The sequence below is a fragment of the Peromyscus eremicus genome, chromosome 6, assembly GCF_949786415.1.
Source record: "Peromyscus eremicus chromosome 6, PerEre_H2_v1, whole genome shotgun sequence".
Taxonomy (NCBI): domain Eukaryota; kingdom Metazoa; phylum Chordata; class Mammalia; order Rodentia; family Cricetidae; genus Peromyscus; species Peromyscus eremicus.
Window position 1 is genome coordinate 77,528,908 of NC_081421.1, and position 17,595 is coordinate 77,546,502.

At 41.7% G+C, this 17,595-nt stretch overlaps 1 protein-coding gene across 1 annotated transcript in view; it reads right to left on the reverse strand.

Annotated features, from left to right (window-relative positions):
- The window catches only part of Magi3 (membrane associated guanylate kinase, WW and PDZ domain containing 3), a 228,916-nt gene extending 213,349 nt beyond the window's left edge, over nt 1–15,567 (reverse strand). Inside the window, exon 1 of the mRNA XM_059266005.1 lies at nt 15,162–15,567. Within this exon, the coding sequence (XP_059121988.1) occupies nt 15,162–15,483 (322 nt within the window). The 5' untranslated portion in view covers nt 15,484–15,567. The remainder of the gene's footprint in view (nt 1–15,161) is intronic.
- Nucleotides 15,568–17,595: the final 2,028 nt, after the last annotated feature.

The following is a 17,595-nucleotide window of genomic DNA, read 5'->3' on the forward strand; positions in this document are numbered from 1 at the left end:
AAACAATAAAAGGAATGAGACGACCTGGGTTCTAGTCCACACTCTGTCACTGTTAAGATTCAACTTCTTTATCTCTATACTCAGGGTACTGATTGGATGACATAGCTTCTTCCAGTTGAAGATGACCTTTAAGCCCAAACAGAAAACCTAACAGCACAAAGAACAGGAGGCAGGGACACCACAGGCTGCTTTGAGCTCCCTCTTCAAAGGGTGATCTTAGTGTACAGTGCTTGGGGCCTGCAGGAGAGGTCTGCTCGAATACAGTGAGTTCTTCTTCTATCTAGATTGGATACGTTTTACTAAGCAAAATATACTTTGAGAAGAGTCTGCATACTTATAAAAGACCATTAATTTCAAAACATTCAATCCTATGTTCATTATAACATTTTCTAGGCTATCAGTCTCAGGATGAGTTTGCTAACAAACACCTACATAGTAAATTTTATGGCAAGGGAATAGGAAATATAGGAAAGTACTAATTCCAGTATCAAGTATACAGATGTCTCAAGTAGGTTCTCTAAAAGTATCCAGGTTTTCAGTATAACTGCTGAAACCATTCACTTATAAATGTAACAATAATTTAATCGAATTTTCTATTTGATTAATAATCCTTATGAATAACTCTTCAGTTTAGCCCAACAAGTTAAACTGTACTACCACAAACTTTGTTTAGAAACAAAATCAAACAATGAACCTTTTATTTTAGTATTTGCTCAATGTTTTCCTACATTTAACACCCACTCAATTCAAAACTGTAGGGAAAAGCAGCTTTATTCAGACATAATGAACTAATACTCTACCCAGTAAATGAAAAATGAAGGCTTAATGATACTCCTGTTCATAGTCCTCACTGTGAGAACTCTAATGTGTTAATCTCTCTGAACCTCAGTTTCTTAGTGTATAAAGGGAGATGCAGTTCCTAATTTCTTTACAGGAAGGTATGAATGCCACCATTTATGTCCTTATAAACCATATCAGATAGGACAACTAGTAAGCCACGACAACGTCTCAGAGCAGAAGAGTCATATTAGATTTGCAGCACAGTAGTCGGAAATGAGCTTGCCACCAAAAGGAAGTTGAGTATCAATTTTACTTATCAGTACTACATCATAAGATAGCTCTGGTTAGCTCCAACTCTATTCAAAAGAAATTAAATTTTTTATTAGTTGTATTCCATCCTAAATCAAATATTTAAATTAGTGAATAGAAACATTAGCTAAAATAATAAAATTTTGACAAAATATCCTACCCAAAATTATTGAAATGGGATAAGATACAGTTCTGTAAACAGAGGTAAGAAAGAATGGATTACTGAAACATATTCTATACCTCAATTAATCAATGAGTGAAATTAATATTAAAGAACTCTAGTCATTCAGGCATCTGCAATAGAAGCAGCAATTTTCCAAATATGGCCAAAAGACATGCCTAGAGGATATAAACTAATCTGAAAAAACATAAGTCTCTGTTTTGACTCTTACCAGTAAATCATACCCAACCCAAAGATGTTTCATTGTTTTTGTTAGGACTTTTAGTGGGGAGAGGGATGGTAGGGAATGTTTGGGAATTTTCTTTTCCCACCACCTCCCCACCACCCAGAAATTTTGTTTTTGAGTCAAGGTCTCACTCATCCCAGGTTGGCCTAGAATTTGCTACGGAGCCAACACTGACCTTAAGCTCCTGTTCCTCCTGCCTACGTCTCAACCAAGTACTAGGATTGCAGACTTGCCACCACACCCAGCTGAAGATGTTCATTTGTATATACATACAATCATTGTATATGTATATTCACCAATAATCTCTGAACATTTAATGTCTATTAAAGATCTAGCTACCAGATGACACTGCGCAAACCCCTCTGTGAATAAAGATTAATATTTAAATTATTGTTTTCAGCCAGGTGTGGTGGTGCAGACCTGTAATTTTATCACTCAAGAGACATAATTGCAAACAAAAAGATCATGAGTACAAGGCAGCCTGGGATAAACAGTAATATCTGTCTCAAAAATAAAATCACTTTGTAACATAAAAGCTGAAAACATTAATTCTGTAATTAGAATATAAAACAGTATAAAATTAAAATAATTTTTAAAAACAGTGTAAAGTGAGCACCTGTCCCTCTCTTAGGCTCTCCATTCTTTCTTGAAGTATTTCCAGTTGCCCAGTAGAGGCAGAGGAAAAAGTAAATTTAACAAAAAAGATTACATTTTATTCTGCAATGTCTGCCAAATTGCTTTTTATAAAAAGGTACCACCACATTATATATTACTTTAAGTAGTGTTTCTAAGTTATGAGTTAGTAGGTTCACCTATGTATAACTTATATGAGACCATACTTAAAAGGTAAAGTTAGGGAACGAGCTTAGGGTTGCTATTGCTATGATGAAACATGATGACCAAAAGCAACTTGGGGAGGAAAAGGTTTATTGGGCTTACACTTGCACATCACTGTTCATCACTGAAGGAAGCCGGGACAGGAACTCAAACAGAGCAGGTACCTGGAGGCAGGAGCTGATGCAGAGGCCATGGAGGGGTGTGGCTTACTGGCTTGCTCCCCATGGCTTGCTCAGCCTACTTTCTTAGAATCAGGACCACCAGGAATGGCATCACCGAGAATGGGCTAGGCTCTCCCCATCAATCACTAATTAAGAAAATATCCTATAGCTAGATCTTAGAAAGGCATTTTCTTAATTGAGGTTCCCTCCTTTCAGATAACTGTAGTTTTTGTCAAACTGATATAAAATTAGCCAGTACAGGAACCTTTAGAAATAATGCCAATAATGATACTGTTTCAATTTATGTCTAAAAAGACCATTGCTTTAAAAGCAAAACATTGAGAAGCAATTAGTTTAGAATTTAATTTTCAAAGTGGATAATAATATTAAGTTTTAAAACTTCATTTCTGAACTAGATTAACAATCATTTTTTCACTACCAAAGTTATTAAATGATCCTCCAAAGTATTCCATCTACTTTAGAACAAGAAACACTGATTTGGAGAGTCTCATTTGATATTGTGTGGCTTTTGCTTTTATTTTTGCTTTTGAGTGAGAACACTTACAAGCAGTATGTCTTGCTCAAACATATCCAAGCATCAGCACCTCAATTTTCTAAGCAACTGAATGTTTTTAATTTTTTTTTTTATTTCAGGAAGCCAGGTGCAGTTAGAGGCTAACCTAGTCTGCATAGTGAGTTCGAGGCTAGCCAGGGCTAAATGGTGAAATACTGTCTCAAAAGAGAGCTGGGGATCTGGAGAGATTGCTCAGTGGTTAAGAACAGTGGCTACTCTCCCAGAGGACCCAAATCCAGTTCCCAGCACCCACATAGCAGTTCATAACTTTCTATAATTTCAGTCCTAGGGGATCTGACACCCTCTTCTGGCCTCTTTTGACACCAGGCATGCAGCATGGTGCACAGAAAAACATACAGGCAAAATACTCATACATATAAAAATAACTTTTCTATAATTTATTTTTATTTTATATGCATTGGTGTTTTTGCCTCCATGTATGTCTGTGTGAGAGTGCTGGATCCCCTGGAACTGGAGTCACAGATAGCTGAAAGCTGTCATATGGGTGCTAGGAATTGAACCCATGTCCTCTGGAAGAGCAGCCAGTGCTCCTAACCATTGAACTGTCCCTCCAGCCAAAAAGAACTTTTTAATTATTGCGTGTGTGTGTGTGTGTGTGTGTGTGTGTGTGTGTGTGTGTGTGTGTACAGCTACATGTTTGTAGCTGTCAGAGGGCAATTTAAGGGGGAGCTGATTCTTTCTACCATTTGGGTACCAGGGATCAAATTCACAGGCTTTTGGGAAGCACTTTCACCAGCTGAGATATCTCGCCAGCCAAACATCTAAATTTTATATAAAAGCAGTTTTCAGATTTAAAAACATCGAATGCAAAAACACTTGAGCAAATTGTTTGATAAAATCAGTCTCAGCTTTGCTCTACAGCATCTATGTAGTTTTTGTTCGTTTGCTTGTTACTTAAATTAGTTGTATATCAACTAGGTCCAGCTGTTGGCTTAAAAGTAGCAGATATTAAGTATTTTAAACGAGGCCACATCCCATGTTGTCTGCTTAGCATCCCTTCCTTTGAGGAACTCCCTCCTCCCTCCCATTCTTGCAGTTCTGCTTTAGTGATATTGTGCTATCTATACCTAGCTACAAGAATGGACATGTTACCCCAGCCTGTCCAATCACTGTACACCACTGCCCTCTCTTTACAGCAATAGCTCAAAGAGATGAGCACAGAGTATATCAAAGTCCCTCCATGGTTTGTTATTGGACACCATAAGAAAAAATGAGAAGCTTTAATGACCCTTATTTCTCTTTTTATTAAGAAATTTTTTTCATTCATTTTACACACCCAATCCAATCCCCCTCTTCCCTCCTCCCACCCCCTCAGCCTCCTCTCTAACCCACTCCCCACTCTCCCCCACAAGAAGGCAAGGCCTCCCATGGGAAGGCACATCTAGTAGAGGCAAGTCCAAGCCCTTCCCCCTGCCTCAAGGCTTCAAGAGCTGTCCCATCATAGGTAGTGGGCTCCACAAAGCCACCTCATGCACCAAGGAAGGATTCTGATTCTACCACCAGGGGGCCCCCCAAGGAGATCAAGCTACACAATTGTCTCTCCATGCAGAGGGCCTAGTCCAGTCCCATGCAAGCTCTACAGCCATTGATCCAACTTTCATGAGTTCCCACTAGTTTGGTTTGGTTGTCTCTACAGGTTTCCCCATCATGATCCTGATGCACTTGCTCACAGAATCCCTCCTCTCTCTCTCTCTCCTACTGGATTCCTGGAGCTCTGCCTGGTGTTTGGCTGTAGATCTCTGCATCTGCCTCCATCAGTTACTGGAGAAAAGTTCAATGATGACAATTAGGGTATTCACCAATCTGATCACCAAGAAAAGCCAGTTCTGTTCAGGCATCGTCCCCACTATTTCTAGTAGTCTAAGCTGGGATCATCCTTGGGGATTCCTGGCAAATTCCCTAGCACCAGGTTTCTCTCTCTCCCCAAGATAGCTTCCTCCATCAGGGTATCTCTCTCACTGATGGTCAAGCTGGAACAAGGATGGAGTGGGAAAGCAATGGCTCTTATTTCTAAAGGGTTCGGAGCATCCTTTCCTGTCTGTCTTGCTACAGAATTCTCAAAATTGGCATGTGCATTAAGTTTTGTTTTTGTTGATGTTACTGTTTTTTTTAATGTTTCCTGCTGAGATCTAAGCCATTTATCACAAGTTTCCTGTGCATAATTAGTTTGGATGATTAGATCGAAACAGCAATATTTCTCTAGGACTACTCTATTCAAGCAGTTTTAAAAGTGTTTTATCAAAAGAAAAAAATAAAGCTATTCTATTTAAGTTCATAAAATAAAGTATTTGCTATTAAAAATTTGTTTTCTTCCCTTAGTGTATTTTCAATTCATAAAACTACTTTATTAAACATCATCATGTGGGGGCTGGAGAGATGGCTCAGTGGTTAAGAGCACCGACTGCTCTTCCAGAGGTCCTGAGTTCAATTCCCAGCAACCACATGGTGGCTCACAACCACTTGTAATGAGATCTGGTGCCCTCTTCTGGCCTGCAGGGACACATGCAGGCATACTGTATACATAATAAATAAATAAATGGTTTAAAAAAAAACAACAAAAAAAATATCATCATGTACAGTAAAATTCAATTTTTATAGTCACATGTATAGCCAGTCCCTCACAATCTTTCTAGAAGGAAAATAATTATATGTTTAAAACTCTCTGCAGAAAAACACAGCAATAACAAAAAGGGTAAGACACCAGAACTGTTAAGTAGATCAGTTACTATGCATATTGCAAATCCAAGACATTAAGAAGGTATCTTAATTAGGGTTCTACTGCTTTGATAAAACCCCAAGCAACTTGGGGAGGGACGGAATTATCTCAGTTTATAGTTCCATAGCACAGTTCATCACTAAGGAAAGTCAGGACAGGAACCTGGAGCCGGAACTGATGCAGCGGTGATGGGGGAGTGCTACTTCCTGGCTTGCTCCTCCCAGCTAGCTCAGTTTGCTTTCCTATCCTGCCCAGGACCACCAGCCCAGGGGTGGCACTGCCCTCGGTGAGTCGGGCCCTCTCACATCTATCTTCAATCAAGAAAATGCACCACAGGCTTTCCCACTGGCCAATGTGGTGAGGCATTTTCTCAACTGAGGTTACCTCTTCCCAAGTGACTCCAACTTTTGTCAAGTAGGCATAAAACTTCCCAGCACAGAAAGGATATTCTAAACAGAACAGACTCTAATAATTAATTTAAGGCAAAATTTCTAATTCCTTCCTATTCTGTGATAAAACAAATGTTCTAACTAAATTATAGCAAGAAAATTTAACTCATTTTTTTTCTTTTGATGACTCAATGAATTTCATTAGGGTTGCTTATAGAAACATGGATGAGAGACTGTTCACAAGAGCATAGGCATGAAGAATGTCTCTGCCTTACTTAACAACCATGAGGTTTGCATACATCCTCAGGAAGGGGTAAGGCCTCCAGAGCTCCTCCCTGTCCACAATCAGATGCAGTCAAGCTCAATCTTGTGCAGATCTTGTACAGATAATCACAGATGCTGATATGAATTCAAGGGTACAATGCTATGCAATAACCAGAAGTTAGCATTCTATACCAAGCCCCTACTTTCTCTGGCTCTTCCATTCTCTCTTCCTCTTCTTACACTATGTTCTCTGAGCCTTGGAAGGGTGTGGGAGCCCGTTCTCGGGTTCCTCGTGGCTTTACCCAGCAGGTCTGCATAGAGGATGATTAGGACCATGGGCCTGAGTGCAGGTGTCTGAGACGGTCTGCACTTGGCTGTGATGGGGGAGGAGGTCTTTTGCTCCACCCCTTGGTGTCTCTATAAAAACCCTGGGGCAGAGACAGTTGGGGGCCACTGGAAAAGGTTCCAGGCCCTCTCGAGGCTATCCTTTATTTTCTATTTGTTTATCTCCGCAAGATTCTCCACAATAAATCCTTCTATTTAATATTTCCTGCTGCTCACACTCAAGAAAACTCTGAGGAACTGTGGGGGTGGTGGGTAAACGCCCCACAGAAGGGGTGATGCATATAAACATATATGTATGCATATATGTCCCATATATGGCTGCACATTCAATCATCACATGTTATCATTTTGAACAGTTCTGAGTCTCTGCGGTCATCATTGTCCATAACAAAAAGAAGCTTCTCTGAACAAACTTGATAGTAACATTAACTATGTAACCCTTTACATTTCTGAATCTCTAAACAATATCTCTAATACATGTTAATAAAACAAAGAAACTAAATATATTAACACGGACTGCCCTTTTTCAGGTGCCTAGATTATGTCACAACTGAAATTTACAGTCTGCAAAATGCAATCTATATTCTCTTGGCCATGTTAGAATGACTGCAATGGTAGGGGGCTTGCTCCTCAGAACCACAGTGCTACAGCCACTAGCTGCATAAAATGACTGGGATAATAGAGAAATAAAGATATTAATGATGCCACTTGTCACTAGAAGCCAAATTGCTGTGACTCAGTCAAGGGTAAGATGGAGTCTGTTTCCAGTTCCCTTCTCACTATACCAGCAAACTGTGTTTGCCCATAAAACTTGTTGAACTTCCAAAGCAACCCAAATAAGCTTATTACCCATAAACAATCAGTAATAATGGTAATATTTCAAGTACATTATGGACAAATTAAGAATACTCGTGGTACTATATTATGAGTTGAATGAGACTAAACTAAAGACAGAAATACCATTAAACACCTCAACAGCATTATTACTAGGAGAAAACACATTTTAAGTTAGAATTGAGAGAACATTATCAAGAATTAACAATACAATTATCTCTATATTTAAACAATTAATATATATAATTTCTCCTCTATTTTCCAATTATCATATAATACTATATAGTATTATTTGTGCATTTGTACTAAGTGGTTTTTATACCTTTTTCTTGAGACAGAGTTTCACTATGTAGCCCTAGCTGTCCTGGAACTCATTCTGTAGACCAGGCTAGCCTCATACTCAGAGAGATTTGCCTACCTCTGCCTCCCAAGTGCTGGGATTAAAGGCGTGTACTACCACCACCCAGCTTAAGTAAAATGTTTTTAACATATACACATATTAAAAACTATTGCAATGAAACACCCTATGGATATTTACAGAGTGAACATTCTTGCCCTGTGTTTTTCTCCTCATCTTATCTACTACTAAAATGTCATTCTTCAACTAATCCAAAATCTATCTACCTTTCAAAGCCAAGATAAATTCAGATTTTTTTCCAAATTCCTTCCCCAACCAGCCAAGTCAGAAAATAAGGACAAGTGACCAGGACTCTATTAAAACAAACACTAATGAAACCTTCTCTTACTTCATATACGCATCCAAAGTTTCACTACTGATACCACATGACAATAGTTTCTTAAAATTTTATTTTGCAAGCAAATCACTTAATGTGGTGTTCAACCAAAACACAGCAGCAATTCCAACATGGGTGGTATGGGAGACTCATTCTAAAAGTGGTACAAAACAGCAGTTGGTGAGCAGCTTAAGGACTTTTAAAAAGACACTTTTATTTGATTCCCCCCCCCCCTTTTTTTTGGTGTATTAAGGAACCAAAAATCCTTACTAAGATATCCTCATTCTCTTTTTTTCCTCTTTCCCTTCCCTTCCCTCCCCTTCCCTCCCTCTCCTTCTCATTGAGATAGGGTCTTACTATGTAAATCAGGCTGGCTTTGAAGTCTCAATGCTCCCACCTCAGACTATCAAGAAACTAGACTCAAAGGTGCCCACTACCACATCTAGCTCAAAGTAACTTTTTAAAACAGAGTTTAGTTTTCACCAAAATTCATATTAAATCTTACCTGAGGAGTTTTAAATAGTATGGAAAAAAGATGAAATAAATAAAAATCTTTCCTACAAGAATCCTTTTCCAGTGAATCACTCGGCTCTTATGATTTTGTGTGCTTCTTAAAGATACCATTTCTGACTGATTTGCAAGGCCAGTGCTAGCTGCGTGGGGACATCATTAGGTGTCTGAGGAGGGAGCATGTTCAGTAAACCAATTTTTCACTTTCTCTTTATACTCTAAAGGAAGCAGCATTCCATAGAAAACTTTCAGAATAATATTGTTTTTTTCAGGGCAGGAAGAATAGTGAGCGGGTTTGCATTTCTTCCACCACACATAAGTCTCCAAAGCACTACTCCACATTGCACAGCAGCTCACCACCCTCAGTAACAATCTTGCATTCAGACTGTCCACCTTTCCCTACCAAAATGCAGTATTTGAAGAAATATATTTCTCAATATTTCAGGATACATTTTGAAAAAGTTGGGGGCTGGAGAGATGGCTCAGCAGCTAAGAACTGCTCTTCCAGAGGTCCTGAGTTCTATTCCCAGCAACCACATGATGGCTCACAACCATCTACAGTGGGATCAGATGCCCTCTTCTGGCATAGAGGTGTACATGCAGATAGAGCACTCACATACATAAAATAAATAAATCTTTAAAAAAAAAAAAAAGAAAGAAAGAAAAAGTTAATTCAGGGTAACACAGTTGTAGTCTTTAATACCAAAACTTATCTTTTGCTAAATCACACAGGGCAAGAAATTCACTTTAAATCAGTAGAGTTTGATAAAGAATATAAGAGTGGTTCAAAAATGAAATTATTGAAGCCGGGTGGTGGCAGCAGCAGCAGCAGCAGCAGCAGCAGCGCACACCTTTAATCTCAGCACTTGGGAGGCAGAGGCAGGCAGATCTGAGTTTAAGGCCAGCCTGGTCTACAGAGTGAATTCCAGGACAACCAGGGATACACAGAGAAACCATGTCTCGAAAAACCAAAAGAGAAGGAAAGAAAAAATAAAGTTATTGGGTGTAGTGGCACACGTTTTTCATCCAAGCTCTCAGGAGTTGGAACAGGAGCACTGCCCACAAATTCACGGTCAGCCAGCAATGCACAACGAGAAAAAGCCTGTCAAGAAAAGGAAGAGAATGGAGAGGAAGAGGAAAAAAGAGGAAGCGGAAGGGAAGAGACTATTCTCCTATAACGCAGTCCAAAGACACAAAACACTGAGTACCCACAAAATTTCAAAAAGGACTTGGGGGGAATTATAGATTAAAGACACTATATGACATTATTCACCTGAAGATTAGGCATTAACTTTATAAATCAGATACTCAAACAAATTTAGATGTGTTTACCATGAATTTACATAAATTAGAGAACAAACTTTTAGGAATGATTAAAATATCATAACAAGTGGTTTTATAAAGTATTCTCTGCATCAGAGAAAAAATAACATGTATTTCCAGAAACACAGTGTTGTATTGCTGTGTTCCACGAAATTCAGTTTTAGCACTGACTTGTAAAAAACAAAAAAAAAAGTAATCTGAAAATTGAAAGGGTCAAATATTAAAGTTGTGTTTGTAACATGACAGCAAGAAATTAAAGGTTTTCTAAAAGGCATCAACCTAGGAAAAATATCTAGTTAAGAAGAAAGTTAAGGGGAATATGTTGGCTAGTTTTATGTCAACTTGGCACAAGATATAGTCATTTGAAGGGAGAGAACCTCAATTGAGAAAACAGCTCCATAAAATCAGGCTGTAGGCATGCCTGTAGGCATTTTCTTGATTGGTGATTGATTGGGGAGGGCCCCATCCCATTATGGGTGGTGCTATCCCTGGGATGTTGTTCCTGGGTTCTATAAGAAAGCAGGCTGAGCAAGCCATGAGAGCAAGCCAGTAAGCAGCACTCCTCCATGGCCTCTGCATCAGCTCCTGCCTCCAGGTTCCTGCCCTGGTTGAGTTCCTGTCCTGCCTTCCTTCAATGATCAATCAGGTGATGTGGAAGTGTAAGCCAAATAAACCCTATCCTTCCCAAGTTGCTTTTGGCCATGGTGTTACATCACAGCAGTAATAAGCCTAAGACAGGGAACATCAATCAGTAAGGCAACCAGAATGATAAACTAGAAAAGTAATCAAATTAAATACATGAGAGATATTTGGATATAGTAATCCTACAAAGTAATATAGAAAAAAGTTTTTAAGTATAAAGATGTTAACAGTGTAGGAAGAGTCAGCACACCAGTTGTTGCTGCAGTATACATTTCCTAGTTAATCACAGGAATCCTGAACCTGAATCACTAAACTAAGACCTTTGGGGAAGGCGGGGACTGGCTACCAAAAATCCTAAAAAGCAAGAATGTTTCAAATGAAGTTTTATCAAAATTTGATACAATTGTCTAGAACAAAAGGGCTGCCTCACCAATCTCTAGTTTCTGTTGGCTAATAAAGATAATGAATATTTGGTGGTATTACTAACCTAGGAGGCTAGCAGTTAAGTCTCATTTCTTTTGCTCGTCTCTTGTTTGGATATTAAACCACTTAAGCCAAATTCAATGATGTTCCAACTTACCTACTACACTAAAAACTAACAAAAATATCCAAGAGTTGAGAAGTAAAACAGAGTTTTTATTATTTGCATTATCATACACATTCCTTACTTTACAGCATCTAGTAAAGCTTCTTCACCAAAGGGGAATGTGTTTCTAGGAGTGAGCTCATTTTAACAAAATTCCTTTAGACACTATAGTCCCTTAGTCAGTGGTGAGCATTTTTACCTGCATTTAATTAACATGCTACAAACTGTTTCAAATTAGTTGTTAAACACACAGCTAACTACATTAAACACAACATTCCCTGTGAATTTCATCCCTAGACACAGTAGTAGAGTTAACGTAGTCCGATGCACTGTGTGCATAATAAAGCAGCACACAATGATTTCACATACTTTTAGACTATAATGCAATACTTAATCTTTAACTGTAATAAAATCGTGTAACGTACAACTGATGAATATTTATAAGTGCACTAATAAGCAAATACTTGTTTTCTAAAACTCTACACATTCACAGTTGAGAGAATTTTAGAACAAAATTAATTATCATAGTAATCCAAATAAAAAATTGTTTAAGAATATACTCTGATGTAAAATTACAGGCACTTGTGCTAGAGACAGGACTATACCATAAAAAAGTTTCACCAGTGGCCCAAAGTTCAGAAGTTCAAATTCAAATAACTTTTCTCTTGTAAAAAACAGTAACAAAACAAAAACAAAAGCACAGATCACAATTAAGAAACTGGTAACTAATTGGGCCAAGCAACAAATGGGACTAAAGATTAACCTATAAATGTTGAAGTATTGATTGCTAAGTACTATATTAGCACTAAAACACGAACCCTAACTCAGAATGATACAGATTTTAAAGAGCTATCTATTTTCAATTACTCATTAAAAAGTATAACAAATGAAAATAAATACAACTCTAAATCAAAAGTGAAGAAAATCTGAAAGAAGATATACTTTAAGTCCCTGTGTTAACAGCATTGGCAGGGCTCCCCTGAGCATCTCCAGGATGAAAAGGGGGCTGAAGTAAGGAAGTAGGATTGCTGTAATCATGTCTACAGCCCAGCTCATCCTCCTGCCACAAACTGTCAGAAGACAGTATGAGACCATTCCTCATCAACATGACGTCTTACAGAAATGGCCACATTTTTTTTGTACTCTTTCACTGTGTTAGCTTCTAAATGACTGTCAAGAATGCAGTTTAATGAAGAGTTACCAGTCAAGAGTGCTATATCTACTGTATAACACTTTAAATTAAAATTGTGCCTCTTTCACAAAGTTTAGGTAAAATGGGAGTGGGGGCAGTGCGAGTTTCTTTTTAGAACACCTTATACTGTATTTTCATGCTTTTCTAAACAAATCACAACCATATAGAATCCAGACTCCTCTCGAGATATACTTGTGCTGTTCTTAACCAAATCCAAAGTTCTACAAATAACTTCTTCAAGTTCTCAATTTCTAGGACTTAAAGATTGTGTTTAACCTACAAAACCCTTGGTATTTTATTATAAATGCTGCTTTTAAGCAAAGCCATTTAAGAAAGTCATTTAATATACTATCTAACAAATATTTTTCATCATAATTGGCTTAGAACAGTTTCAAATCCCAGATGACACAAAAATAGTGGTATCCACTACAAATTATCAATGCTGAGCACATTTTAAAAAGCAAGCACAAAATTCAAAATTGTTATTAATAAGATGTGTTGCAGCCATTAATAGCAGTTATTCCCTTTATTTGGGCTAAATATTTAAAGTAGAACAGGGTCATTGGTTGGCAAGAAGGCAAAATTTTATTAATACAAAAATTCTGACTATATTCTGGGGCACAGAAGACTTGATCAATATACTTAACTAACACTACTGTATAACACTCTAAACCCTGAAATATTTTCTCCAATTTAATGTGAAAGTTGAAAAGTGTATAACATGTAAACCAGAATATTAAGGAGCCATACTCTCTGGTCTTTTAAAAAGAATCACAAGGATTTGGACTATACCAACTTCCTCAACAACCTATCAACTTTATGGCTCTTTTTAAAACAGTTATTCTCTCAATAATGCCCCAAGTGATCAAAACAAAACAGAGCAATGATGCACATGTTCTCATCATTTGCTGGCTCATGGGGTTTTATCTAAGTCAGTGGTTCTCAATCTTCTTAATGCTGTGGCCCTTTAATACAGTCCCTCATGTTGTGGTGACAACCTCCCCCCACCATAAAACTACTTTGTTTCTACTTCATAACTATAATCTTGCTACTGTTACAAATCATAATGTAAATACCTAATATGCAGGACAGCTTATATTCAGACACCCCAAGGGGTCTCAACCTATAGGTTGAGAACCACTGATCTAAGTGGCTAGTAAATGTTTTCTGTATAATCTTTTCAGTGTTACAAACAGTAACCAACAGGCCAAATTACAGCCCCAAAAGTTTTCCCTCCACCCTTCACATATGGTTGTAGAAGAGTTAAGAATCTTACAATCCTCAAAAACATAAAGAAAAGGTTGTTTACAGTTACAAAGTTCTGAACAGTAAGAAAAACTCACAAAAACACAAATCTTAAAATGGCTATAATAGATAGTAAAGAACCTTCATTTAAGATAGTAAGACTGTGTTACCCACAATACACATCTACTGCCCCAAACCATCAGTTACAATTAGCTCCAGGACTTCTAAAGAGATATTCCTAAAGTGAGCTGAAGAAGAGGAAGAGGGAGAGAGAGGGCATATTAAATTTTCTCTAGAAATTTCTAGCGTTTTGTAGTGAAAGGGGAAAATCCAAAATCTAATCCAGGCAGCCCCGTATGTTCAAATGCACCCTACGTTCAGGAGAAACAATTTGATTTCTAATAACAATAATTAATCATAATTATCTTTCCTATAACCATCTCAGAAGCCAGAACCACATTTTACCAATACCGAAAGGACCAACAATGTTCTCACTTACAAATTCGTAAGAAAACTTACTACATACTACCAGACCAGACTGTACGCAGTCTGATCAATGCTTTCCAACTAGCGAGCATGCCATAAGCGTAGCGAGCTTTGCAGCACATTTTACGAGCATCAAAGACACCAGAGCAACAAGGGTTCTTTTTTTACCCAACGCTTCAACAAATTCTGTAGATTCGAAAGCTTTACAAAAGCATTTGCTAGGCTGGGCACCTAGGTCTTCCTTCCAAACCCAGACTACACAACAGCTCCACTGCCACATACCACACGTTGTACCTCATCGGTACCCAGACACCTGAGCCACCTAGACCCACAGAGTTGGACTGTCAGCTCCCAGACGTCTGCGGTTGTGCACGACGCACCGGGCCAGCTGAGCCCTCCCGGGAGCTTTCGGTGCTAACCTCTGCACTCGATCCAGCGACGAGTCTCCATAGTAAAGCCCTTTCTCCCCGTTACAAGACGCAGAACCGTTCCAAGGAAAAGACTACCATGCTAGGACCTTTTCCACTATGGGGAGCAAAAAGGGATGGCCTTCTCTAGGCAAAAAAAAAAAAAAAAAATACAAATAGAAACTCTTGTCTGCAGGGGGGGCGGGGGGGGAGAGACCGAGCTGGATTAAGAAAGCCAGCTCCTAGATGCAATTCCCTGACAGCCTACACAGCTGTCGGTTCAATCCGAGCTCAGTTTTACCAGCCGCAAAATGGGAAACCCCGGCGCCGCCTCCTCCCCCTCCCCCTCCCCAGGGAGTCGGGACCAGGAGGACCCGGGTCCCCAAGCCGACAGCGCACCTGGCTTCACGGTCTTCAGACGGATGGGCTCGCGGAAGTGGCGGATGACAGCCAGGGTGTCCCGGTTGGTGAGCCCACTGACCGGCGTCCCGTTCACCTCCAGCAGCACATCGCCCGGACTGGGCGCCTTGCCCGAGACCACGCAGCAGGTGCCTCCGCCGCCACCAGGCTCGTCGCGGAGCCGCCCCAGGTAGGGGAACTCGCCGCGCTCGGCGCCGCCGCGGATCTCCGCGCCCAAGTCGCCCGGGGGCCCGGCCCAGGACACCGCACACTCCTGCACCTTGCTGAGCCAGTGCTTCTTCTTCTTCAACGTCTTCGACATCCCGACCTCCGCTGCACCATGGGGAGCCCCCGCGCGGGCGGCCGCGGTGCCGCTCCGGGCCCCGCGCACAGCCCGGCCAGAGGGGCCCCGCCGCTGACCCCCTGCCTCAGCCCGCCGGCCGCGCGCCGCCGCGGGCCGCCCCTCACGCGGGCCGCCGAGCAGAGCCGGAGGGAGCGCGCGCCCCGCGGGCGGCGCCGGCGGGGTCTCTCCGGGCGGGGTCAGCGCCGACGGCCGGGGCTCGGCGCCCGCGCGGCGGGAAAGGCTGAGGCAAAGGGGCGGGAGCTGAGGGAGCAGCTGGAACGCGGAGCTCCGTCCGGGACGCGCGCGCAGAGCTCGGTTGCCCGCTCGAGCGCGGCCGCTGCGGAGCGGGAGCGACGAGACCAACGCCTGCCTCAGCTGCCAGGAAACTGGCGCTTTCAAACCCGCCGCAACCTCCTCCCCGCTTGGCCCCTCCCCCGCCCTCGCCGGCCCGGCCCCGCCCCCTCCCGCAGCGCAGCGCCCGGCGCGCTGTCGTCACCAGCCCGGCTCTGAAGGACGCGCCCAGCTCTCGACTCGGCACGGTGGATTGGGTTCCGGCAGGCTGGGGGCGGGACCTCAGCGGGTTCACTGATTCTAATTGGTTGCACTGAGTAGAGGAGGCGGGCACTAGAATGACTGAAGTTTAGAGAGGGAGGAAAAAAGAAGTTTAGAGTATGAGGGAGGGAGGAAGGAAGGGGGAGAGAGAGGGCTGGTCTGGGAGCGGGCACAGGTCGCCAGGCCGGGAGAGGCCCTCCGCCCAGGGCCTAGAGCCCAGGGAAACGCGAACGCAGAAAGGGACCCAAGTCCCCTAGGTGGGGGCGTGCCCAGATGGGCAGGGGGCGGGGCCTCGGAGCCTGAGCCGAACGACTAGCCTGGGAGTGCTTGGATCTGGGGAGCCCAGTCCCCAGCTACCCGGAGCGGCCGGGCCTCTAAACGGATTCGACCGATTTGGGTTCGTTCATTCGTTCAACAAATGTTCCTGAACGATCCATTGTGGCGAGGGATTCGGAGTCCGGATATGAAGGGTAAACTACAGCCCGGCACTTGACTGCTGTGTGATCTTGGGCAAGTTAGACAGCCTGTCTGAAACAAGCATCTCCAGCTGAGAGTGAAGATCACTGACTATACTAGCCACTGAGCTCCAAGAATGAAGAAACGGTGATCCTGCCCGCGAGGAGATTGCAGCTTAACAGGAGGGCCTGACAAGCAGATCACTTGAGGAAAACGGGAAGGAGGTGGATTAAAAACCAGCCTGGTGCCTGCAGAGCTAAGTCCTGACCCCGGTGGCTTGACCTTGGCCAAATCTCCGCTTCACGTCTGTCTGTAATGAAGGTGGAAGGAGTGACTGTGAAAAATAGAGACCTCAGATCCCTCCCAGCTCCAGTTTTTCAGAAACACTCCTTAAGCTTTTCTCCTCCCTTATTGGACGCGTTCTTTCTTGTCTATGGAATGCCCTCCGTTCTTAAAAATCCTACCTCATCCAAGTAGTCTTCCAGGATTTCTAGGAAAGTGTTTTCTCTGAACTGGGGCACCTAGTCTCACTTTTGTGACAGGGCATGCCTTCTGACTCCCTTTAATAAATTATAGCCCTTATTTAAACTCTGAGGAACTCCACAGACTGGACCAAGCTCCAGACAGCTGCAGTGATTTCCTTCACACCGTTGAATTGGGGAAATAAAAAACAAAATGTGGGCGGGGCTCAAGAAACCACGAGGGAAGTAGAGCCCTAGAGCTGCAGGCTTAGGACCTGCCAGGCAGAGAAGGGACCTTTATCTAGACCCAGGCCAAGAGGCTGCCAGACAGGAAACTGTAACCTTCAGTCCTTGATGGCAGTCTGCTCAGCAGTCTCCCAAGAGAGAAACTAAGCGATTTCTATAGTACCACCCTCCATCCTACTGAGGCTCCCTCTGACCAAGTCGATGGCTTTTGATGCCCTTCACACTCATGATGGGGGTAAAGGAAGCCCAGCATCTGGAAGCCAGTGGGGGAAATATTTATCGCAGGCATCATGTGGATTACTCAGATTGACCCACATCTGAGATAAAATTCAATTTGTTTTATGAACAACTACTTAATGCTAATACATTCCTGGAT